The sequence below is a fragment of the Phyllopteryx taeniolatus genome, chromosome 11 (genome assembly GCF_024500385.1).
Source record: "Phyllopteryx taeniolatus isolate TA_2022b chromosome 11, UOR_Ptae_1.2, whole genome shotgun sequence".
In the NCBI taxonomy this organism is placed as follows: domain Eukaryota; kingdom Metazoa; phylum Chordata; class Actinopteri; order Syngnathiformes; family Syngnathidae; genus Phyllopteryx; species Phyllopteryx taeniolatus.
The window spans coordinates 8,894,192-8,917,955 of record NC_084512.1 but is presented as its reverse complement, the minus strand read 5'-3'; the positions used below and the strand labels follow the sequence as shown (position 1 = coordinate 8,917,955).

At 43.3% G+C, this 23,764-nt stretch overlaps 2 protein-coding genes across 6 annotated transcripts; one reads left to right on the top strand and one right to left on the bottom strand.

Annotated features, from left to right (window-relative positions):
* Window positions 1-70: 70 nt before the first annotated feature.
* sec23ip (SEC23 interacting protein) lies at window positions 71-15,189 on the top strand. 4 transcript variants are annotated; one of them, XM_061791039.1, is made up of 18 exons: window positions 71-261; window positions 710-1,218; window positions 1,312-1,522; window positions 1,637-1,830; window positions 2,049-2,138; window positions 2,435-2,555; window positions 3,101-3,190; window positions 3,766-3,907; window positions 6,892-7,100; window positions 7,536-7,624; window positions 7,775-7,930; window positions 12,355-12,450; window positions 12,538-12,678; window positions 12,776-12,931; window positions 13,692-13,794; window positions 13,901-14,083; window positions 14,158-14,326; window positions 14,771-15,189. In XM_061791039.1, the coding sequence occupies exons 1-18, from the start codon at window positions 129-131 to the stop codon at window positions 14,850-14,852; spliced, it is 2,874 nt and encodes a 957-aa protein (XP_061647023.1). In that variant the 5' UTR covers window positions 71-128; the 3' UTR covers window positions 14,853-15,189. The 4 variants fall into 4 exon arrangements, with proteins under 4 accessions (XP_061647023.1, XP_061647022.1, XP_061647021.1 ...); XM_061791038.1 differs by having other exon boundaries at window positions 707-1,218; XM_061791037.1 differs by having other exon boundaries at window positions 12,355-12,678.
* Window positions 15,190-15,253: 64 nt separating this feature from the next.
* Window positions 15,254-22,055, bottom strand: csgalnact2 (chondroitin sulfate N-acetylgalactosaminyltransferase 2). 2 transcript variants are annotated; one of them, XM_061791044.1, is made up of 8 exons: window positions 21,920-22,055; window positions 19,134-20,010; window positions 17,453-17,669; window positions 17,221-17,322; window positions 16,946-17,124; window positions 16,761-16,855; window positions 16,586-16,667; window positions 15,254-16,504 (listed from the first exon to the last, which is right to left on the bottom strand). In XM_061791044.1, the coding sequence occupies exons 2-8, from the start codon at window positions 19,783-19,785 to the stop codon at window positions 16,212-16,214; spliced, it is 1,620 nt and encodes a 539-aa protein (XP_061647028.1). In that variant the 5' UTR covers window positions 19,786-20,010; window positions 21,920-22,055; the 3' UTR covers window positions 15,254-16,211. The 2 variants fall into 2 exon arrangements, with proteins under 2 accessions (XP_061647028.1, XP_061647029.1); XM_061791045.1 differs by having other exon boundaries at window positions 15,254-16,480.
* Between the last annotated feature and the right edge of the window lie 1,709 nt (window positions 22,056-23,764).

Genomic DNA, 23,764 nt, shown 5'->3' with positions numbered 1-23,764 from the left:
TATCAATTGAAATACTGAAAGACGTCGATCCGTCAATTAAAGAAGTCCTCTTTTTTCTCAGGAGACCTGAACGCATCATACGCATTGCCTGCCTTCTCCGGTAGTGGCTACGTGTAATTTCGAGGAAAATGGCAGATAGAAAAAACAATAATGTTCCTAACCACGGCGCAAATTTGTTATTTAGTGGGGCTCCGGAGTTTAACTTCAATTTGCCTTTTATGCCAGTGAGTCAGGCCTCTGGTCCGGCGGTGCTGTCGGGAGGTAAGAAGAAATACCAATAGCCGAAACGTTAGCATACAAGCTAACTAGTTAGCGGACTTCCTGTTGGAATGTCAACAGTTATTCATTGCACTCATCTGGGAAACAGGAATGAAACGTATGATTTATGTTTTGAGTCGTTCTGTCAGAGTTTAGCCCCGATGTGCAGCCGTGTCATTTGGTCAGACTTTATTCTAAACTTGATTGACATGCATCTACATACAGTTTATAGTTCTGTTAATGTTACTCACTGTAAATTATCGTATTTACTGTGTTGGATGAGATTCTGTGACGAGTGTTGTGATGTTCAATATACTCTATTGCCTTTAACTTGTAATCGATCGATTCTTTGAACATTTGTTAACATAATCTAATTGGGGTGTAATAGATTAATAACAGTACATTTTTAAACCAGTTCATGCTTTTAAATGTGGACTATGATGCCCAGCAGAGGATTCTACTGAAGTTGGCGAAGAAGACAGCTTTTTGGGTCAGACTTCTGGAAATGTACAAGCTCCTTCTACCTTCAGCTACTTCTCTAACTCAGTAACCAGCAGTGACCCGTTTGCGTCTATTGGCCAACCACCATGCCCACCGCCATCCTCATCAGCAGCAGCCATGTGTGCTGTCACGGCATCTCTTTCTAGCAGTGTTAATATGGCCTCTGCGTTGCCTCCTAGCTCACAGTTGAACACCGCTTCTCCTGTTTTCGGCAGTACAGTATATCAGAGCCCAGTGGGACGCCACACTCCTCCCCCTAGTACAATGACCCCGCCGCCACCTCCGCAGATGCAACCACAGAGTCATAATCCTTATAGACACACGGTCACCAGCAGCAAAGCCAGTCCTTATATTCCCGCTCCAGAGGTCCTGCCGCCAAGCCACACATCCCATCGCAATCCCTACTCTGTCACCTCGGGGTCACAATCATTCCCGCTGTCCGGAGCCACATTTACAAAGGTAAACTGTGCTGGATTGTATTTGTGATGCTGAATGCCTTGAAGGTTACTATTCAGCAAAACATAAAGTCATTTTCTCTTTTCCTCCACTCAGCCTCCTCCCAATCACATGCAGGCACCACCACCTCCTCCGGCCAACCCTGCTGGTACAGTCGTGCCCGCTGGTCCCATGATGCAGTACAACTACAATGTATATGAGCCTATTCAGCCACACTGGTTCTTTTGCAAGCTAGTGGAGTCCAAAAGCGTGTGGCTTCCTTTCAGCATCATCGACTCCCTCCAGCTCGAAGAGACGTATAACTCTGGTACTACCAGGATAAACACTTTTCTTGAACGTTACTTATTCTCACTACTTGTAATCTAGAAAATCATGTAATGGACTATATAGATATAAAATGCGAGACGTTTTGTTCCTCTAGTTCAACCAGACCCAGAAAATGTGATCGTGCGTACAGACGGCGGTCGTTTTGATGTGCACCTCTACGACCGCATGCGGTCAGCTGTTTACTGGGAGGAGGAGAATTCGGAGGTTCGGCGCTGCACCTGGTTTTACAAAGGGGATACGGATAGTCGCTTCATCCCATACTCTGAGGAATTCAGCGACAAACTAGAGGTTCGTCACCCACCTTTATTTGACTGGAAGCAGAGCTACCTAAAAATCATGACTGTTCATGTTAGCGTTGACGTGGTCATAATTAACCCCTCAAAAATACTCACTGTGGTTGAATGATTGCAACACACTAAAATGCAATTTTTTTTAAGTGTACTCATTTATGTTGAGCAATCTATGTTGTAAACTTGTAATTTTCATTCATATCTTTCTCTCTACAGGCAGAATACAAGAAAGCTGTATCTACCAACCAATGGCACCGTAGACTGGAGTTCCCATCTGGAGAAACCATTGTCATGCACAATCCAAAGGTAAACGTATTACAAGGCCCATGGGTGCCTGAAAGGCTCTTCAATCTTGGAAAAGTACTTGAAATTAACAAAAAATATTTTCCTTATGGCTCAGCTTTATCTCTTTGTGTTATAATGCTAAACATTTCTGTTGTATATAATTTTATATTTACCACATAAAAGCTGGAAAATTGACTGAAAGATCTTGAAAAAATGCTTGCACTGAACCTTGGAAACATTGTCAACCCCTCAGATCAGGTTGAAGTGGTAGCCATGATTTGATGAGTGGCAAAACTTTGTTGTCAATGTTTCTGTAGGTGATAGTGCAGTTCCAGCCCTCCTCCATGCCTGATGAGTGGGGCACAAATCAGGATGGACAAACCAGGCCCAGAGTGGTGAAGAGAGGGATTGATGATGACCATGATCAAGTTCCTGATGGTAGACAAGTTGCTCTTTACTCAGCTGACTTAGACTGTGTCTAAACATAGACTGATGTTGCTCACAGTTGAGAGGTTCTGGGTTAGAATCTCTGGTCAGGCCTTCCTGTGAGGCGTTCGCATGTTCTCTCAATGCTTGCATTGTATTTTTTTCTTTTTTTCTCAAGAAACATGCATGTTATGTTAATTGTTAATTATGTTAAAAGGTCATGCATGGACTTAAATGAAAAGGCAAAACACAAGAATATGCAATTATGAAAATATCAGTGTGTGTGGATATGAAATGTAAACTAAATTTAAGCATAGACTTGGGCTCTTTCCGTGGAAGGTAATTGTTGCTCATTAATCTAAACACAGAAGAAACACTAAGATATAAAATTATGATTTATAAAGCATGATGGAAAAGTGTCAGCCATTGTAATAGAAACAGACAATTACAGAGATCCCTTGTAATGCATGATTATGAAACTATAGATAAAAGCCATAACTAACTTTGACGATTAATTTGATGATTAAGAACATATCCATTCTCTGTACCTTTTCCAGGCGAGCTCCCCAAAGTGGACCATCTTGTTTTCATGGTTCATGGAATTGGTCCCGTATGTGACCTGAGGTTTCGGAGCATGGTTGAGTGTGGTGAGTTTAAATTAATGGCAGTATTTGTGCAGCCTCTATGGTGCTATATTGCACATGGTAACATATCGTAGGGTACATAGCGAAGAAAATTGCAGTTACAATAAAAATAGTAAGGTTATTTACATACAGTATATTTTTTTAAAGGGTTGAAAATGTGCAAGCAGTGTTCAACAAGTAGTACGGTACACCCCAACAGCTTAGCTAGAAAACACTAAATTCCGTTTTGGAGTAATTTTTTTATATAACATACTACATTAGAAAATATTGCCTCAAATGTGGTACATTGATTGCAAATGAAATTTGTCAATGTGTACGCAAAAATGTATTTTTTCCCCAAAAAATTATGTTGCAAAAATGAGCAGATACCAATGAAATTGTAGCAAATCAAAATTTTAGATTTGAATTTTTCTTTCAAATTCTACCTCCATAGGTGAGTCATAATCATCAAAATTCCAATAATTGTTCTTGAGTTCTCTAACAAATTATAAAGCTGACTTTTCATACAGTGACTTCATTTATGTTGAGCACTGTATATGTAGTATATCATGAGCACATTTGTTGATATAATCTTTCAGTGGACGACTTCCGCAGTGTGTCGCTGAAGCTGCTGCAGAGTCACTTTAAGAAACCCTTGGACGATCACGCCATCAGTCGGGTGGAGTTCCTGCCTGTCCAGTGGCACACGGCTCTTCATGGAGATGCCACAGGGGTGGACAGGTGAGGAGACCTTACAACTTTGACATGCTGTGCTATATATACAGTGGCTGAAATAAGTATTTAAGACGTCACCATTTTTCTCACTAAATATACTTCCAAAGCTTCACCAGATTTTGGGAACAACCCAAGTAATCCATACATACAAAGAAAGTAGAACAAATAAGATCAGACATTAAGTTATGTGTAATAATGTGAAATGACACAGGGAACAAGTATTGAACACGTCAACTGTTACTTTAATACTTTGTACGAAAGCCTTTGTTTGCAGTGACAACTTCAAGACCCATCCTGTATGGAGAAACTAGTCGCATGCATTTTGCTCTCATCAGACCAGACTATATTCTCCCAGTATTTAACTGGCTTGTCCAAATGTCTTACAGAAAACTTTAAATGAGCTTTGACATGCGTTTTTTTTCAGCAATGGGGTCTTGCGTGGTGAGCATGCATACAGGCCATGGGGGCGGCGCGCATTAGTCCCTGTTTTCCTTGTGACAACAGTACCTGCTAAGTCCAGGTCTTTTTGAACGAACTCCATGCGGACTTTCATGTGTCTTGCACTGAGGAAAGGGTTCCGTCGGGACACTCTGCCATAAAGCCCCGACTGGTGGAGGGCTGCAGTGATGGTTGACTTTCTAGAACTTTCTCCCATCTCCCGACTGCATTTCTGGAGCTCGGCCACAGTGATCTTTGGGTTCTTCTTACCTCTCTCACCAAGGCTCTTCTCACCCGATTGCTCAATTTGGCTGGACGGCCAGCTCTAGGAAGGGTTCTGGTCGTCCCAAACGTCTTCCATTTAAGGATTATGGAGGCCACTTTGCTCTTAGGAACCTTAAGTGCAGCAGAATTTTTTTCTAACCTTGGCCAGATCTGTGCCTTGCCACAATTCTGTCTCTGAGCTCTTCAGGCAGTTCCCTTGACCTCGTGATTCTCATTTGCTCTGACATTCACTGTGAGCTGTAAGGTCATATATAGACAGGTGTGTGGCTTTCCTAATCAAGCCCAATCACTATAATCAAACACAGTTGGACTCCAATGAAGGTGTAGAACCATCTCAAGGGTGATCAGAAGAAATGGACAGCACCCGAGTTAAATATATGAGTGTCACAGAAAGGATCTGAATACTTATGGCTGTGTGATATTTCAGTTATTCTTTTTTAATAAATCTGCAAACATTTCAACAATTCCGTTTTTTTCGTACCCACTGTATGGTGGTATTATTGACTTTCCACTTGCGTATTATGGCTCCAGCTGTGCTCACTGGAAGGTTCAGAAGCTTAGATATTCGCCTGTGACCAATGCCATCGTTATGTTTTGCAACAGTTAGTTTGCGATGATGGTCTTGAGTAGTAATGGCGAGATGAAGCTTCATGAAGCATCGTAACACTTCGCCCATTGGTACGAGTATTGGCCCATTTCTTGGTGCTTCATGAGCACACGAAAACCACCTGCTGGCCAAGTGTATAATCACAGGCAACTGTATCTTAGGCCACATAATGTGTGATGCATTGCAATATGGTGGTTGTGGCACCAAAAAAATGTTTGACCAAATATTGTGTCGACCTGAAATAATAAAATATTGTTTGAGCGTATTCTGTATGCGTAACAGAAAATTCCAAAATTTCCAAAATGATAGTAATCGTATACAGGCACATCTAAAAATAATGTGAATATGTTAGAAAACGCAATTTATTTCATACATTAAACACTTGGGAAAATACTTTTCAGAGGGCAAATTCCTGCCTAAATTCTACATTAAAAATAAATTCCATTGTTTCAGAATAGTTTGTTACATTAGGTTCTAGTTTCTAGAGATGTTGAATCTGGAGTTGTCATTTGCTATAAGCTATAATCATCAAAATTATACATGAATAAAGAAATCATGAAATATTTCAGTGTGTGTGGTGCAGCTCTAGAATGTGAGTTTCACTTTTTGAATTGAACTACTTCACTAAATTAAGCTTTTGACACTATTATAATTTATTGAGATGTACCAGTGTGGCACCTTGTGGAATGTGTTCGTCAACTTTGGTGAATGGCATAAACCCACATTTTCACAGAGCTGCTTGACGGGGTCAATAGTGGTGTGTCAAGGTGTCAGACATCGCGCCAAATTCTGAACCACTTCCTGAAGCGGTCATGTGGTACTGCCGGGCAGCGAAGCTTCGTAAGTCATCATTTACCCCTCCCCCAAATGAAGCAAGCCTCGCCACATGCCTCGCGGACACGCCTCGAAGTCTCGGCACAACCAGTAACATCACTTGTCTTGAGACAGTTCTCTGCTCTTACCCATGATGAGATGTGCCTTGACTCACACCTTGGCAATGAGACCTTTTTGTAGGCCATCAATTAGGACTGGACCATCTGATATTGATTTGCACTGACAAGGGGCTGGATTGCCGTTTGCTTATTGATAGCGTTTAGGTGTTGTCTTGACTTTCCATGCCTTTTTGCACCTCCCTTTCTTCATGTGTTCAATACCTTTTCCATGTGTCATTTCACATTATTACACACAACTTAATTTTTGATCTTATTGGTTCTATTTTCGTTGTATGTATGTGTTAAATATTTTGTGTTGTGTCTTATTGCTTAGAACATTATGATTTGTAAATCCCTCCTATTTCAAATAAATGCAGAGCGTGTTGAGAGACTGTTATCTGAACAATCTCCCATACGCCCTCCTCATGAGAAAAAGAAACCAGCGTCTTCATTCCTTTTGTGTCTATTATAATGTTGGGTAAGATAAATCTAACAGTATGGTTTACTTGGGTAGTTCCCAACATCTGGTGAAAATTTCAGGGCAATAGCACCTTTGGAAACATATTTAGTAAGGAAAATGGTGACGTGTTAAAATAGTTATTTCAGCCTCTGTGTGTGTGCGTGTGCGTGTCAGAAAATAACATACACACACACACACACGTAAGTTAGTACGTAAGTAAAATTGCAGGTTTGTAGTTTTACTCTACAACGTATATTTCTCATTGCAGGAGAATAAAGAAAATCACTTTACCCAGCACTGGACGATTACGTCACTTTACAAATGAGACATTGTTAGATGTGCTATTCTACAACAGTCCTACATACTGCCAGACCATCATGGACACAGTTGCCTACGAGATTAACCGACTTCATGCCCTGTTCATGAAGAGAAACCCTGATTATAAAGGAGCAGTGTCTGTTGCTGGGCACAGCTTGGGTAATGCACTACTTTTTGTTTTTAACTGTAAAAGAGTAGCTTTTATCTAAAATATTGGAACTATAGTGGTTGGCTAATTACACTGTAATGGATGGACCAGCATGGTGATCTTTTGGTTAGCATGTCTGCCTCACAGTTCTGAAAAAATGGATGGATGGACACTAACCAGTCACAACTTTATGACCACTTACACAATATTATGATGTCCAATACAATGGCTGTATCAATTATCTGACTACAAAAGACAATGATGCTGACAGGGTCAAAGAGGTTTTCATTTCTTAATTTGTTAAATTTTACAACTCATACTGTTCAAGTGCTTGGTGTATGTATTAGTCAACATTCGAATTATCCTTTTACCAGAGGTTCTAGAAACCAGCTCATTGTCTTGTTTCCTGTTGCTTTTTGTCATCAAGAATGTAATTGTCATTGCAGGGTCCCTTATCCTCTTTGACCTTCTCTCAAATCAAAAGACTGACGTGACCCCTCCTGTGATGCCCACCATCAACGGAGAAGCCAAACAGGTGATATTCATTATTCAATATTATTATTTTACATTAAAATCTGAATATTATATTTTGTAATCCATCAAGAGGAGTAGACAATGATATAAAAAGTAAAATTGTAGCCTCATATGCTTCAAAGCAGTTATAAAGTTTATCTCTGAAATCAAGGTGGCAGCCCAGGTTCCACAGGCTGTCATCCCTCCAGATGCGGAGGAGCAGCCCAAAGAAGAGGAGCTCGAGGAACTTTCCGATGTGCTGGAACATCTTGGCCTGTCAGAGTACAAGAACACGTTTGACGAGGAAAAGATTGACATTGAATCTTTTGTAAGTGAAAGTTGAAGTCTGGGGTCTGCTGACAAGACCCTGCTTCAAATAGAATAGAGCTTTTGTGTGTGTGTGTGTGTGTGTGTGTGTGTGTGTGTGTGTGTCTGTGTGTGTCTTCAACAATCCCCCCAAATGTATTTCTGTGCATTTTTTGCCAAAAGTGGCAAATGTCCCTCGCTTTATCGCTGGTCACCTACTGCAGATTCAGTGCATCATTTGCCGTATCGCGGGATTTTGAGTGTATGCTGTAAAATAAATGGTTCGTAGCCTAAAACATGAAAACTGTAAAATAAATAAATAAATAAGTAAATAATTAAAATACATACAATACAATAGGATAAAATGCCCCTCCTTGAGCCGTCACCTTGTCGTGGTGGAGGGGTTTGTGTGTCCCAGTGATCCTAGGAGCTAAGTTGTCTGGGGCTTTATGCCCCTGGCAGGGTCACCCATGACAAACAGGTCCTAGGTGAGGGACCAGACAAAGCACGGCTCAAAGACCCCTAATGATGACGACAAACAATGGACTTCGTTTTCCCTTGCCTGGACGCGGGCCACCGGGGCCCCCACTGGAGCCAGGCCTGGTGGTGGGCCTCGAAGGCGAGCGCCTGGTGGCCGGGCCTGCACCCATGGGGCCCGGCCGGGCACAGCCCGAAAGGGTAACGTGGGTCCCCCTTCCCATGGGCTCACCACCTGTGGGAGGGGCCATAGGGGTCGGGTGCAGTGTGAGCTGGGCGGTGGCCGAAGGCGGGGACCTTGGCGATCCGATCCCCGGCTACAGAAGCTGGCTCTAGGGATGTGGAATGTCACCTCTCTGGCAGGGAAGGAGCCCGAGCTGGTGTGTGAGGTCGAGAAGTTCCGACTCGATATAGTCGGACTCGCCTCCACACACACCTTGGGCTCTGGTACCAGTCCTCTCGAGAGGGGTTGGACTCTCTTCCACTCTGGAGTTGCCCATGGTGAGAGGCGCCGAGCAGGTGTGGGTATACTTATTGCCCCCCGGCTCGGCGCCTGTACATTGGGGTCCACCCCGGTGGACGAGAGGGTAGCCTCACTCCGCCTTCGGGTGGGGGGACGGGTCCTGACTGTTCAGAGTACCCACCCTTTTTGGAGTCCTTGGAGGGGGTGCTGGAGAGCGCTCCCGCTGGGGACTCCATTGTTCTGTTGGGGGACTTCAATGCTCACGTGGGCAATGACAGTGAGACCTGGAAGGGCGCGATTGGGAGGAACGGCCCCCCCGATCAGAACCCGAGCGGTGTTCTGTTATTGGACTTCTGTGCTCGTCACGGATTCTCCATAACGAACACCATGTTCAAGCATAAGGGTGTCCACACGTGCACTTGGCACCAGGACACCCTAGGTCGCAGTTCGATGATCGACTTTGTGGTCGTGTCATCGGACTTGCGGCCGCATGTCTTGGACACTCGGGTGAAGAGAGGGGCGGAGCTGTCAACTGATCACCACCTGGTGGTGAGTTGGCTCCGATGGTGGGGGAAGATGCCGGTCCGACGTGGCAGGCCCAAACGTATTGTGAGGGTCTGCTGGGAACGTCTGGCAGAATCCCCTGTCAGAAGGAGTTCCAACTCCCACCTCCGACAGAACTTTGCTCATGTTCCGGGGGAGGCGGGGGACATCGAGTCTGAGTGGACCATGTTCCGCGCCTCCATTGCTGAGGCGGCCGACCGGAGCTGTGGCCGTAAGGTGGTCGGTGCCTGTCGTGGCGGCAATCCCCGAACCCGTTAGTGGACACCAACGGTGAGGGATGCCGTCAAGCTGAAGAAGGAGTCCTATCGGGTCTTTTTGGCCTGTGGGACTCCTGAGGCAGCTGATGGGTACCGGCTGGCCAAGCGGAATGCAGCTCTGTTGGTCGCTGAAGCAAAAACCCGGGCATAGGAGGAGTTCGGTGAGGCCATGGAGAAAGACTTGCGGACGGCTTCGAGGAAATTCTGGTCCACCATCCGACGTCTCAGGAGAGGAAAGTAGTGCACCACCAACACTGTGTATAGTGGGGATGGGGCGCTGCTGACCTCGACTCGGGACGTTGTGAGTCGGTGGGGAGAATACTTCGAAGACCTCCTCAATTCCACCGACACGCCTTCCCATGGGGAAGCAGAGTGTGGGTTCTCTGAGGCGGGCTCTCCTATCTCTGTGTTTGAGGTCACCGAGGTAGTTAAAAAGCTCCTCGGTGGCAGGGCCCCGGGGGTGGATGAGATTCGCCCGGAGTTCCTAAAGGCTCTGGATGTTGTGGGGCTGTCCTGGTTGACACGCCTCTGCAACATCGCGTGGACATCGGAGACAGTGCCTCTGGATTGGCAGACTGGGGTGGTGGTCCCCCTTTTTAAGAAGGGGGACCGGAGGGTGTGTTCCAACTACAGGGGGATCACACTGCTCAGCCTCCCTGGTAAGGTCTATTCAGGGGTGCTGGAGAGGAGGGTCCGTCGGGAAGTCGAATCTCAGATTCAGGAGGAGCAGTGTGGTTTTCGTCCTGGCCGTGGAACAGTGGACCAGCTCTACACCCTCGGCAGGGTCCTTGAGGGTGCATGGGAGTTCGCCCAACCAGTCTACATGTGTTTTGTGGACTTGGAGAAGGCGTTCGACCGTGTCCCTCTGGGAGTCCTGTGGAGAGTGCTTCGGGAGTATGGGGTACCGAACCCCCTGATATGGGCTGTTCGGTCCCTGTACGACCGGAGTCAGAGTTTGGTCCGCATATCCGGCAGTAAGTCGGACTCGTTCCCGGTGAGGGTTGGACTCCGCCAAGGCTGCCCTTTGTCGCCGATTCTGTTCATAACTTTTATGGACAGAATTTCTAGGCGCAGCCGAGGCGTAGAGGGGGTCCGGTTTGGTGGCCTCAGTATTGCATCTCTGCTTTTTGCAGATGATGTTGTTCTGTTGGCCTCATCAAGCCGTGACCTCCAACTCTCATTGGAGCAGTTCGCAGCCGAGTGTGAAGCGGCTGGGATGAGAATCAGCACCTCCAAATCTGAGACCATGGTCCTCAGTCGGAAAAGGGTGAGGAATTCAAGTATCTTGGGGTCTTGTTCACGAGTGAGGGAAGAATGGAACGGGAGATCGACAGGCGGATCGGTGCAGCGTCTGCAGTGATGCGGACTTTGTATCGGTCCGTTGTGGTAAAGAAAGAGCTAAGCCGAAAGGCGAAGCTCTCAATTTACCGGTCGATCTTCGTTCCTACCCTCACCTATTGTCATGAGCTGTGGGTCGTGACCGAAAGAACAAGATCCCGGATACAAGCGGCCGAAATGAGTTTCCTCCGCAGGGTGTCCGGGCTCTCCCTTAGAGATAGGGTGAGAAGCTCGGTCATCCGGGAGGATCTCAGAGTAGAGCCGCTGCTCCTCCGCATTGAGAGGAGCCAGATGAGGTGGCTGGGGCAACTGATTCGGATGCCTCCCGGACGCCTCCCTGGTGAGGTGTTCCGGGCATGTCCCACCGGGAGGAGACCCCGGGGACGACCCAGGACACACTGGAGAGACTACATCCTTCGGCTGGCCTGGGAACGCCTCGGGATCCCCCCGGAAGAGCTGTATGAAGTGGCTGGGGAGAGGGAAGTCTGGGCGTCCCTGCTGAAGCTAGTGCCCCCGCGACCCGACCCGGATAAGCAGTAGAGAATGGATGGATAAAATGTACATCGTGTACAGTAATACTGTGCATTACTGTATGTTTAAGAATTTACAAGGCGTTAAGAGTAGCAAGTCTTTACAAGAGTATGCTAGAGGTTAATAAGGGCGTGGGGAAGATTAATAGGAGTCTGAGGAGGTTCATTAAGCTTTAAAATATGTATAAATTATCCCCCTAAAAAGTATGTGGTCTCCACTTTGCATTTTTCACATATTGTGGGGGTGGTGTGGCACCTAGTCCCAGCTATAAACGAGGGATTAATGTATTTAGTTTCCCCACTAAGTACAGCAGTGCTAATTGTGCTGTATTTGAGTATTGGAATGCAGAACCAAATGTCCGGTGGGATGTAAAGTGGCCACCTACTACAATACTATTAAATTATAATTAATTCATGTTGTTCATTTCATGATGCAGCATCGTAATATAGTGGGTAGCACGTCTGCCTCACAGTGCTGAAGTTCAGGGTTTGAATCTTAGCTCTGGACTTCCCGTTTGGAGCTTGCATGTTCTCTCCGTGCTTATGTGGGTTTTCTCTGGGTACTCCAGCTTCCTCCTAGAATCCCAAAACATGTATGTCGCTTAAAGACTAAATTGTCCATAGGTGTGTGTGTGTCAGTGTGAAATGTTGTTTTTCTAGATGTGCCCTGGCAACCAGTCCAGGGTGTCCTCGGACTCTGGCCAGTTAGCTGGGATAGCCTCCAGCTCACTTGCGCCGTAGGAAGTGGATGGATGTTTTCATGATTAATAGTGCTGATTAGACTTGACTGATTTGTGTCTTTGTGCTGTTCTTTCAGCTCATGTGTACAATTGAGGACTTGAAGGATATGGGTATTCCGCTTGGCCCCCGCAAAAAAATGGCCAAATTTGTCAAAGAAAGAGTGACTAAAGAGGCAAGTTTGTCAAATTGTTTTTCAAAAAAATGTGATCCCTTTAAATGGTTGTCTGACCTGCTCTTGTGTACATTGGCGGCTGCTCAGGAGAAAAAAGCTGAGGTCCGGGTGGTCAGTCAAGTCGCAGCGCCCCCACAAGCTGCTGAGACCGGTACTGAGAAGAATCTTCCGGCAGGCGTCTCCTCCATCCACGTCGACTACAACTACTTTGAAGTTGGCACTGGACAGGTACGTGTAGTCATGTCGTTTAAGCGTTTAAAGCTGATTCTCCTTTTTGACCGGGAGTTGAAATGTCTGCCTACATACATCATGCCATGCTTTACAGGTGTCGGTGGTCTACCACAATCTAAACTTCAGTCCAGTGAATTTCTTTGCCCTGGGTTCTCCAATCGGCATGTTCTTGACTGTCAGAGGCCTGGAGAAGATTGAAGAGGCCTATCAGCTGCCAACGTGCAAAGGATTCTTCAATATTTATCATCCGGTAGGCGTTCCTCCTCAGTGTGTATCCAAGGCATCTTAAATGAATCAGGAAGGCTTGGTATTTTTTTTCCTGCAAAAAATTTTTCCCCTCGGTTAGCACATCTGCCTCACAGTTCTGACGACCCGGCTAGGACAAAACATTCAACAGCAATGGCAATCATCAAGTTAACAGAGAACATTTCTAGAGCAATAGACAACAAAAACTACTTTATAAGTATTTGTATTGACTTCAAAAAAGCTTTTGATGTTATTGATCACTCAAGGCTACTTCAAAAAACGATCAAAATGGGATAAGAGGTATTGCACTTCTATGGTTAATTTGTTCAAATAAATAATACAAAATCAGAAGCACCAGTATGTGACACGATTATGGAGTTCCACGAGGATCAGTTCTTGGATCCAAATTGTTTATATTGTTCATTAATGACTTTGTAAATGCATGTAAGCAATCTTATTTGTTGATGATGCAACACTGTGTTATTCAGGATCAAATATAAAATAAGTAATGCAAGTGGTAAATTATGAGTTCATACTGATCGTAATAGAATGTCACTCAATCTCAGCAAGACAAATTTTATATTGTTTGACAGAATAATGTATCATTACAAATAGATGGGGTGGAAATTCAAAGGGTAGCAGAAACCATATTTTGGGGAATTATGATTGTCTAAAGCAGTCATGTATGTGCAGTTGGAGCCCACGTATGATTCAGGCAGCAATCCTCATGGCTAACTTATTACTGTCGCGCATCTCTGTGTCAGTTGGACCCAGTGGCATACCGGATTGAGCCCATGATAATGCCAGACTTGGAACTGAAGCCTGTTTTGCTACCACATCACAAAGGAAGGAAAAGGCTGCATCTCGGTAAGTTAAATAAATGTTATGAATGTGTTTGTTATAAATATTTAATACTGACATTCGATAGTTGTGGTCCCAGTAGCCCTTTAAGTAATGTATCTTGGGGTTTCAGAGCTGAAGGAGAGTCTGTCTCGGATGGGCTCGGACCTGAAGCATGGTTTTATCAGCTCGTTGAGGAGCGCTTGGCAGACGCTCAACGACTTTGCTCGCGCCCACACATCGTCTGCTCAACTTCAGGCAGAGTTGGCTATGGTGGCCGATCAGATTGAAGAGCAGGAGAAGAGAGCGCAAGATCGTGAGCCGCTCTCTCACAGGTGCCAATTGGATATGTGTGGCTCTTTTTTTGGTAATATTTATGCTTTGCTTTAGTTTCAGAGCAAAAACCACCAGAGATCCCCGAACCACACAAAGAAGACGAGCCTGAGGTTAGGATCGGGATGCTGAATGGAGGGAATCGGATCGACTTTGTCCTGCAGGAGAAGCCCATTGAGAGTTTTAATGAGTACCTGTTCGCTCTCCAGAGTCATCTCTGCTACTGGTACCAGACTCATTTTTTTCGTGTTTGGCAATGTGTCCACTGCGTGCACCACATGCACAGATCCCCACACTAATTGACAAGTGTAATTAGGCAGCTTGGTGGTGAAGTGCCATCTCCTCCGGTAAAAATACAATCCATGTTGCCTTTTAATGTCTTTATGGGCGCACTTCAAACTCAAGTTTTTTGCGGGGGGTGCCTACAGAACAGTACTGCCCCTGGCACTCTCATTCTCACACCCCACATTAGAGGGAGGCAGGACAACAGTGGCTGATTTGCATGATACAGTAATGTGTCCCCCCAGAACGATTTAAATTCAAGGTCTCAGAGACATTTTATGAAGACACCTGGGAGCAGTTTTAATAAAAAATATATATATATAAAAAAAAAATGTTTCCTAATATGAACATTTCTACCTATAATGAATATTAAATTTGTGTTTTGTAGGCAATCTGAAGACACAGCTCTGCTTATCCTCAAGGAGATCTACAAAAGCATGGGGGTCCAGCCAGAACACATGGTGCATTAGCACAATAAAGCCCCACATCATGAAAGACTTTTCCACTTGGTCCGTTCTCCTGGATTATATTTGCTGTTTCTTTCTTTCACGTTCTATACATGTGATGGACTGTATGCAAATTTATAATACAACCGTATTATACTATTTGTCTTAAATTAAGAAAACTGATTTCCCTTGTAGATTAAAAGACTTGACAAGTACAGCAATATTTTATAAATTATAGAGCTGGATAAGGAAGGTGTGTATCATTTGATAAAAGGCCAACCAATAGGAATTAAGTAGCACCAGTTATTTTAGCCTTCTGTGTGTTCCATGGGCAAATTGACCAATAAACCATTTCCTTGCACATTTTTTTTTATGTTGTTGTTTGGTTGAGAGGAAGACAATATATACTAACCAAATGAACCAACTGTTCTACCAAAAGCTTTAATAGTTGCAGTAACATTCATAAAGATCACACAGCATCGTGAGACTGATCTTTAGACATAAAACTACTCCCCACCTGCCCTGAAACAGTTTCTGGGGTCCACTGATGACTTTATGCTTCTAACCTCAGCAGTAACATGGCCTCTGGAACAAAAGTGAAGGAATCTGGCGGTGTCAAAACATCAGAACGTGGGTATGAGATCAAAATAATTGATTTACATGAATAAAAGACATTTTGTAAAATTATTTACAAGAGTGTACCATTCCAACACAGTCCAGTGCTGGGAATAAATAGTGCCAATAAGCTTTGCTGGGCACGAACAACACGTTTCAGAAAACAAAGATACAGGTACATTCATACCCAATATTAGTTCTGCATGCTCACATTAGATCTTTGCACCTTCACCAATCACAATAACATGCTTCTCTATTAAGACAGTGACTGTCACAGAAAATTTAAAAAAAAAAAAAAAAAAAAGTCCCATTTATCAAACAGCTAATAAATAGAATACTAACTGAACAATATGGCTCCAAAAGACATAAAAGGTTGATTTCCCCTCATTTGCAAAAGTAAATAACTAGCTCTGTAATGCAAGAAGTGGAATTTCACCTTGATTTCAGAAATGGAAAACTGCTGAAATCTATTGACTGAGGTCACACTCGAAAGGTAACTCAGCAGCAGTGAGAAAAACGGTGCTTACACTGTTGGGTCCATTTCACAGTAGGTAAATGGTCAATACCTGCAAGCAAAATAACTTACTTTTGGGAAAATGGATAAGAAACGCAGCAGGGTAGGTGATGTGATCATCTGCTCTTTTTAGATTGCTGTAGCTCAACGAGCCACGTTGTTTTTTGTACATTCACTTGTCTACAGCTGTGCATTGATAATGTCAGCATCTTACAGACTTGATGCTGATGTGACACCGACACGCAGAGAGCAGCTCAGTCCTCTGCTTTGCTCTGAGGCTTGAAGGCCTGCTTGCGGAGGTGAGCCTCGATCTCCTCCCGGAACACCAGCATTCCCAGGTGGGAGTGGGAGGCCTCATTCATGGCTTTGGACTGAATGCACATGCGGTACTGTTCTGGAGTCAGCTCGTCTGCGCACTGCTTCTCATGCCACAGGTGGAAGAGACCGGACACCGGCGTCCGGATCACTACGAGGTCACTCCGAAGATACTTTCTGTACAAGTGGACGTCTTCTACACCCCAGCCTTTCACGTCAAGATCGAAACCCCCTTAGAAAGGGGAAAATGAGTAGTGAAGTTCTGGATAAACCGAGTAAGTAAACCAGTAATAAATGAAAGAGCCGTCCTTACCGATATTTAGGAAATCTGAGCGATACTGACACGTCATACCGAAGCCAAAATCTCTCCAAAAACCAGCATCCTTTTTGTGAACCTATTTCAAACAAACATTCGCGCTCCATACTGTTTTATGTAACTAAAGATGGCAGAATTAATCTGTGTTTAGTCATCTATCAAAAGGTCTTACCAACTGAAGTTCAACAGGTGGAGCCAGCTCCAAATTTCCATAAACTATGGCAGGATTGTAAAGACTAAACACCACTGGATAGAAGACTTTCTTGTCTATAAAGAAGAATGAGAAGTACTCTCCAATATATATATATATATATTTATATTTGACATTTCATTAAAATGACAGATGTGAAAGCATACTTGGATCTGCATGGAGACGACATGTATTCAGGAAGTCCGACGTGAAATGGATGTCGACATCACAGAAAAACATGAGAACGTCGCCTTTGTTCCAAGCGTGTGCTCCAATATCCAGCCCCCGACCTCGGGAAAACTCCTCATCCACTGGGATCAGAGTGTAATTTGAGAAACTCTCCTCCCTGACAAAAACAAAACAAAAAGTAATGGGTACATTCTCTATCATTTTCATGACACATCTGAAGGACATTAGCTTGTTGTAAGCAAAAAGGACAAACCTTGACATTGTTTCCAAAGAGGATTTCACCTCTTGGAGCCCCTCTTGGCCAAAATAAACCACTGTGAGATGAACTCGCTTGTCCTGCTGTACACACACCTCCCTAAGAACGGTCAGTGTTACATTTTTTTTTCCCAACAATAATTACAAGGACAACAATGATATAAAAAAGCAGAGCGATGTGTATCGAAGGAACAAGCTGGAGGATGTCAGGAAGAAACAAATGTTCTCACCTGAAGTTATGCAAGAACTGTAAAAAGGTTTCTACTCTGCCCGCCAGTGGCACAATGATGTTGATAATTATTCCCGATGAGTCTACAGTTGTGCTCCTGACTTTCATCAGCGGACCAAAAGGCCTGAAGAGGGTGACGTGCCGGAAGGTGCTAGACTCCTTTTTAGCGAAGAAGAGCTCGTAAAGTGACCCTTTGTCCCGCTCGGTCCTGTACATGCCTGCCAAAACACCACAAGATGATACCGCACAGTTACTGTGTGGATGTGACTGACGAGCATTCATCCATCTGTCCAAAAACACTCTCTCAAAACTCACTTTCATCTTGCTTAATAACAGTGATTGTGCAACAAACATTTATGGGGTTCAAAATATTGCTTCCTATTTCCTTCATTGGAAAGGGAACCACATTTGGTTACTTAAACTAAACGCCACACTGTAAGGCAGCAGAACTATGATTCAGTCAGTTAAGAGAGGTAATGATACCAATGAAACGGTTATAGTTCAAATATAATGAAAATGTTGTTTTATAAATACAGTGGACCCAGCATACTCGCGTTTTGGCACCCGCAAATTCAACTATTTGCAGATTTTTAAAAAAATGCCTTTCAGTTTTTCCTTCTTTTTAAATTTCTTGTTGTTTTTCTTTGTGGGTTTTTTTTTCTTTTTTTGGGTGGGGGACCAACCCCCAAAATGGTTTATCCCCACTTATTCAAGAATTTGGGTTTAAAAAAAAAAACTATGTATAATTATATATTTTTTCCAATGTAATTATAATGGGCATCAATTATCCACAGATTCTCACTCAAGTGATCTCAAATTTTAATGAGATGTGTGAAAAAACTTCAGTATAGATGTTTGTTCTTTTTTTTTTTTTTTTTAAAGGTGAAGAATTACTTCATAGGAGTGAAAAGGAATTTTCTGTGTTAATATGCTCGAACATAGTCAAACAAGTGTGTGCAGGGTGCATTTGAGAAAATTAAATAAAAATATAACAACGAGAATGCAGATTTGCATATGTCACAAAGTATTCAAAGAGGAAAGCAAAATTGGAAACGTGTGTTGTATCATAGGCGGGTGCATATCAAACAGCTTTGTGAAAAATCTATATCCGCTTGAATATGTTGCTGGAATTTTGATGAATGTATTTTTACACATAAAGCTTATTTAATTTTGTTTAGGTTAATTATGTACCCTCTGGCATCTAGTGGAATAGCATTTAAATGTCCTATAAATGAACAAAGAGACATTATTTGTAGTAAATGAATAATTCTTGAACCATATAAGTGAAATTGGATCATTTCCTGCGGCACACCTGATGCTCTCTCATGGCACATTTGGGTTGCAATCACTGGAATCACCATGTAGTTACTCAGATATTCATATTTCAAATAATGTCAAAACATTTTGGAACATCATATACTACAACAATGTTGTAGTGTTTTTTTTTATTGTTTTTTTATTTCTAAGTACAGTATTTTAATGAATTAAGGACCAAATGGGTGATAGAAGACACAAAAGCAATAAAGTCATCCCTACACCGCTCATGTTAGCAGAAGCCTCCTAAGATATGTTGTGAACTTGGAGACGCATCAAGTAGTGTTCTTGCCCTCAATTTGTTTCTTTCCGTGGCATTTTAGCTAAGCAAAAGTATTTCACAGCACAGAAACTACGTCAGGCATTACCTTCTATGAAGTGGGCCTCTTTGTAGGTTTGCCTATGCATCGGCATGTCATCCTCCACGCCGTCTTCCTCGTCAGGGTTGTTGATTATTTCCAGCGCGGCCTCGATGACCTCCACCAGTTCGTCTCGCCGATCTTTGCGAACAGGTTTCTCCTCCGGGTGTCGCGTCAGTCCCATCTCCAGCTGGTAAACCTTGGACGAGGTGAAGCTCTCAAAGGGCACCAGAGCGTACTCGCTGGGCAGGCGCGCCCCCGTGTTCACCTCAGCCTTGTCGATCTGAGAGTGCAAATAATCCAGCAGATCTCCCGGCTCTTGCTCCTTGTTCTCGGCCAAGCCCTGCACCTCGGGGAGCTCCTTCTTGTCCTGCAGCAGCTTCAGTTTCTCGCTCATTTCCTGCAGCTCCTGCTTGAGCTGTGCAATCTGCCGCTTCAGACTGCCGGCGCGATTTAGGTGGCGCTCCTCCTGCTCCTGCAGCAGGGCCTGGTAGTACTCCTTTCCGTAAGGCTCCCCCGCTATGCCGGGCAGGACCAGGCTGACGTCAGCTTGAGGGGTGCACTCCAGGAGGTAGGCGAAAAACAGCAATACCAGCAGCAGGAGGAGGCCCAGGAAGAGCCAGCGGACCCGGCCGTGGAGCAGCAACCCCCGTCTGGGCATCACGCTCTCAGACAAGCTCGAGCTGACCAGTCTGCATTCCCTTTCCTCTCTGACACACACTCAGGACATAATTCGGCACACAGATTCCACAAGTACCATTTTTCATATTTTTTTTGCTACACATTTTTCAGGAAAAATGTGTGACAAATTAATTGTGGTGAATCCAGTCTAAAATGCCTTGTATCTTTTGGTAAATATTGCCGTGTAAATCCATGCGATCGTCACCTACGTAGGAGAAAGGAAAAATCCATATGAAGACCATAACGTGATTTAGCACATTCATTGACCAATTATTAGGCACACCCGGGGAGAATAAACACCTTCATGATTAATATAATGTTGTGTTTGTATGGAATCTCTTTAAAAAGGGGGATGATTTATGTCACCTACTGAGGCAGACACAACCGGGCTGACGCCAGTTACGTAACGCTACAGTCAAACTGCACCACAAGGCTCCACAATTAACATAAAAACCACAGTTCTCTCAAAGAGACTCAACTGTCCTGCTATGACTGCTTAACTCAGTACAAACATGCAGCAAGCTACTTCCTCTTTAACAGTTAGGCTTTATAAAATAAAAGCATCAGACCCAAGCATAGAAATCCTGAAGTTGTTGAATTAAGGAGATGATACAAGGGCGAGCCACAACATTATGACCACTTACAATATCATGATATCCAATTCAAGATCTCTATTAAATATTCTGCCTTTACAAATATAATAATGCAGTTTTGATCCAAACTGTCTGAGCAGGTGGAGTTTGCACGAGACGGGTTCTGTGTCATAATGAGAGCTGTGTCATATTTTGACTACTGTACAACGATTAGTTACATGACAGACTCAAAATACTGGGAAAATATCTGTTTACATTAATTGACATTGACGTTGCACAAAGCACAACACTTTTGAGAAGTCCTCTGATCAGCTTTTCTCTTCATGTAAAGTTGCGGAAAGGTTAAGCTTAAAGGTCATTTAATCAAGCGAACGATGCAATTCTTCTAACCTGACAGTTTGGTCGCTACCTGGCCTTTCCGGGGTACATCAGTTGCACGGCTACGATGAAAAGCAGCAGGGCGCAAGCGGAGTCCACTACTATAATTCTTATTTGCAGCTTGATAATACAATCATCTGGAATGTCCTTTAAAAAAGTTTTTTTTCATTTTGTTATTTACGCAAAAAAAACGAATTTCTTTGTTTGTTTGTGTGAACTTAAAAGTAGTTGTTGGCCTGACTTTGGGTGAGAAGCAGGGCGCGCACTGGTCCCCAGCCAATTACAGGGCACACACACACAGAGAGAAGCAAAGAAACATTCACACTCATAATCACAGCGCTGGACAATTTAGAGTCTTCAATTACTGAACATGCATGTTTTTGGAATGTGGGAAGCAGTCAAAAATACCATGACAACAACCACGGCGAGAACGTGCAAATTCCACACAGGAAGGAGATTTGAACTCCGAACCTCAGAATGTGCCGCCACAAAATCACATTTTAAAGAAAATTCACAAAACCTTTTTAAATAAAATTGTAAAATAAAGACGGAGCGATGGCGATTAGGTTTCATTAAGACTTGCATGGCTTTTCCTAGGGTACTCCGACCTCCTCCCACACTCCCAAAGCGTGCATGCGAGTTGGAGACGTTAAATCTTCGATAGGTGTGAGCTTGATAGGTGTTTGTGTACATGTGCCCTGAAATTAGCTGGCGAACAGTCCAGGGAATAACCTGCCTCTCGCCTACAGTCAGCTGGGATGAGCTCCAGCTCATCCATGAAGACCCTAACAAGGACAAGCGCGAAAGAAAAGGAGATGGTTGGACTACAGTCTGACCATTCATTAAATGTGCAAAACATACAGTGAATATCTTCAAAAATAAATACCTGGGAGGCACCGTGACATGGAAAATAGAACAAATATATAATAACACTGGCTCTGGTTAACATATGTTTCATAAAAGTCAAAGTGAACCAGCACTCATTTTTGTGTGCCAACTATTATTCTGAACTCTCCAAACCGGAAGTCGAGCAGTTTTTGCTGTTAGCTTAGCGAGTTGTGTTATCTACAGCGGTTTCCCGTTATTTGTCTGTCTATTAAACGTAACGCAAGGCAAGTATGTCGTGCAAACCCAATTACTTACTTTATCATGAGTGTTTCCCTCGCCGTTTGTTCTTGAAGCTGAAGGTGAGGAGCGAAGCCAACAGCAACAGACAGCCTGTGTTGCAAAATGCCACGGAGCAAAAAGAAGAGTGGCTTGCCATCCACTTCCGGTCCGCACGAGCCAATAAACGAGTTGCAACTAATTGACGTCACACAACACGTTGACGCTCGGGTAATAACACAAATATAATTGAATTACTCCAAAATTCCACAGCAAACGCACCGTGTCAGTGTATTATTTACAGTAATTATATTTGACTTCGATTGTAACTTGTAACATTTCAAAGTCTACGCGTATTAACAACTTGAGTTTCCACTCGCTGCCTTACGTAACCATTCAACTCGCGAGGCGAGTACTTATTGATATTGTTTCAGTGTGTCACTTCTATTGACAACATTTAATTAGACTGGCCCAGATGAATACACATCAAAGCCATCTTGATGGATTTGTGTGGTTGGTTTATTTCACATTCGAAAACAGCCTGTTTTTAATTACAAAAGTGTGAAATTAAGAGCTAAACGTACTGCTCTCTGTAGTTGCTATTTATAAAAAAAATTATATAATCGCAATTATGCTGTGTTGTTTAAAATGATTTAGTATTTAGCATTTTTTTTTTAGTGTACCTGTCAGTTAGATGGTTTATTTTCTATTCATTTTTTTTTTTTTAAACATTCTTCATTCTTGCAACACAAATGTAGAGTTGCACCCCAATGTATTTTTAAAGGTATAGGCCTAATGGCAAATATAGTTTAAAATGATTTGAGACAATTGAATCGAGAAGGCACAGCAGCTGAGAAGTGCTGAGGCAATCACAGGCGCCAACACCCCCACCCTGACTGCCACCCATTTGACCCGTTACCCTGTGGCAGGCAGTGCTGGTCCATAAGGACCAGAAGAAACACACTCAGAGACAACACAATCTACATTGTTGTGCACTTGCCAGTGTGACGTAGCCACCTGCATGAACAACAATGGAAGGCGCTCCAAAGACAACACAATTTGGATTCAAGGATTATGTTGTCGATGAAATCGACAAAAAGAGGATGAGAACCTGCATGGTTTGCAACTCGCGCATTAAAAACACAACAACAACGATGTCAAACCTCCGTCAACATATATATATATAACATATGAAACATAACCTTTCATCAGATATCAACATTCAATTGTCCAGAGTCAGTGCTTCTCAATAAATAAACAAACCCAACTGAGTGATTGAAATGAAGTGGACACAGGAGGAATGCAGATATTGTTGTTTACTTTTTTTTTTTTTGAAGGAGGGCATCATTTTTACATCATGTGTTATTCCCTTAATTGCGAATCTCTTTCATTCTCCATTAGCTTACACATCTAATTATATTTGACCAACAGAGAACAGTCTTGGCTTTTGCTTAATTGTGTTCTGTTAAGAACTGTAGGAGATACAAGGCTGTCATCACAAAGTACACATCGTAGTTTGTTCAGAAATAAAGTTCAGTTGAATTGAGTTTGAAATACAACTTTAAAACAATTCAGTGCAATAAATTCAATCGATCCTAATCTCAGTTGTTGTTCATTTAACCTTGATAAGGTGTGAATACTTTTTTTTTAGTGTTAAGATTTTGTGGGGAAAAAGAAAAATGTGAAAAAACATTACCACTCCAATATATGTTTTGACTGGAGCAAGATTGTATGACTTGACTTGAGACTTGCTAAAAGCAAGAAATGACTTGACATGCTTGATTTTTTTCCTACAGTGACTTGAGACTTGCTTGTGACTTACTCCCACCTCTGCCATTCTATTAGCTCACTGATGATAGCGGTACTTGCCTGACATCTGTGCAG